This window comes from Chinchilla lanigera, unplaced genomic scaffold, assembly GCF_000276665.1.
Source record: "Chinchilla lanigera isolate Chin_1 unplaced genomic scaffold, ChiLan1.0 scaffold00036, whole genome shotgun sequence".
Taxonomy (NCBI): domain Eukaryota; kingdom Metazoa; phylum Chordata; class Mammalia; order Rodentia; family Chinchillidae; genus Chinchilla; species Chinchilla lanigera.
The window spans coordinates 18,754,299-18,755,298 of NW_004955437.1; the positions used below are offsets into that span (position 1 = coordinate 18,754,299).

The following is a 1,000-nucleotide window of genomic DNA, read 5'->3' on the forward strand; positions in this document are numbered from 1 at the left end:
GTTTGAGACAGGGTCTCCTGCCAAGCTATCTCTTGCCTAGGTTGAGCTCTGATTTGCGGTCTTCCTGTCTCAACCTGCTGGAGTGCTGTACTATAGTTGTGCAGACACACAGCTGCCTTAAGATTTTACTTCCACCTCTTTGCTACCACACATTTTAGGCGAGGAGTTCTTGGGTCAATAATTCTAGGAAGATTAAAAGAAGAGAAAAAGTAGACAACTCTAAAGAAACCAAAGTAAAAGTAGGCCTAAAAATATCAATATGCTAACGTTAAAAGGATACAAAGAACCTGCAATATTTTCATCTACTTATATTGTAAAACCTTTATAGAAGTGTCTGTTGCTTAGATAATTTTATTAACTGAGGAATAATTTATATGGGAGGAAGAGGGCTGGATCATTCTCCCAGTTTACCCATTGGAAGTACTCTGGTTATGGATAATAATATACAAGATGGGCTTTGATTATCTTAATTTTTATAAAACTTACCTGAGCAATTGCATCCTTGAGTTGATTGTATTTCTCTAGGTCAAAACGTGACTTTTTGGCTCCTTTATGGAAAAATAGTAAGTATTGTCTGTCTCTGGCTTCTGGATAAACATATTCCTACAAAAATAAAGGTAAGAAAACTGAGTCCTTAGCATACTATCCTCATGAAATAAGTATTTACTACTGTTGATTAGATTTAATACATATGCACATTGTGCTATTAAATATTTAACTACTTCTTAAACTTTGTATTTTTGCTTTTTGAGATGAGCTCTATCTTGTCCATACTGGCCTTGAACCCCTGGGTTCAAGGGATCCTCCTGCCTCAGACTCCTGAGTATCTGGAACGACTGCTGCACTACAGGCTGAGGTTCCTCTTGCACAGCTGTAGTCTACTCATTGTCACCGCTGGGTTATATTCTATTGTATGACTGTATCACAGTTTATCTATGCATTCTACTATAGATGGGCTACGGAGCTATTTCCCGGTTCAGGCTCTCATGAATAATACTTT

At 37.5% G+C, this 1,000-nt stretch overlaps 1 protein-coding gene across 1 annotated transcript in view; it reads right to left on the reverse strand.

Moving 5' to 3' along the window:
• Positions 1-1,000, reverse strand: part of Mcu (mitochondrial calcium uniporter) — a gene marked incomplete at its 5' end in the record, with an annotated part of 49,371 nt that overhangs the window by 3,520 nt on the left and 44,851 nt on the right. The window contains 1 exon segment of the mRNA XM_013516764.1: positions 487-603. Within this exon segment, the coding sequence (XP_013372218.1) occupies positions 487-603 (117 nt within the window).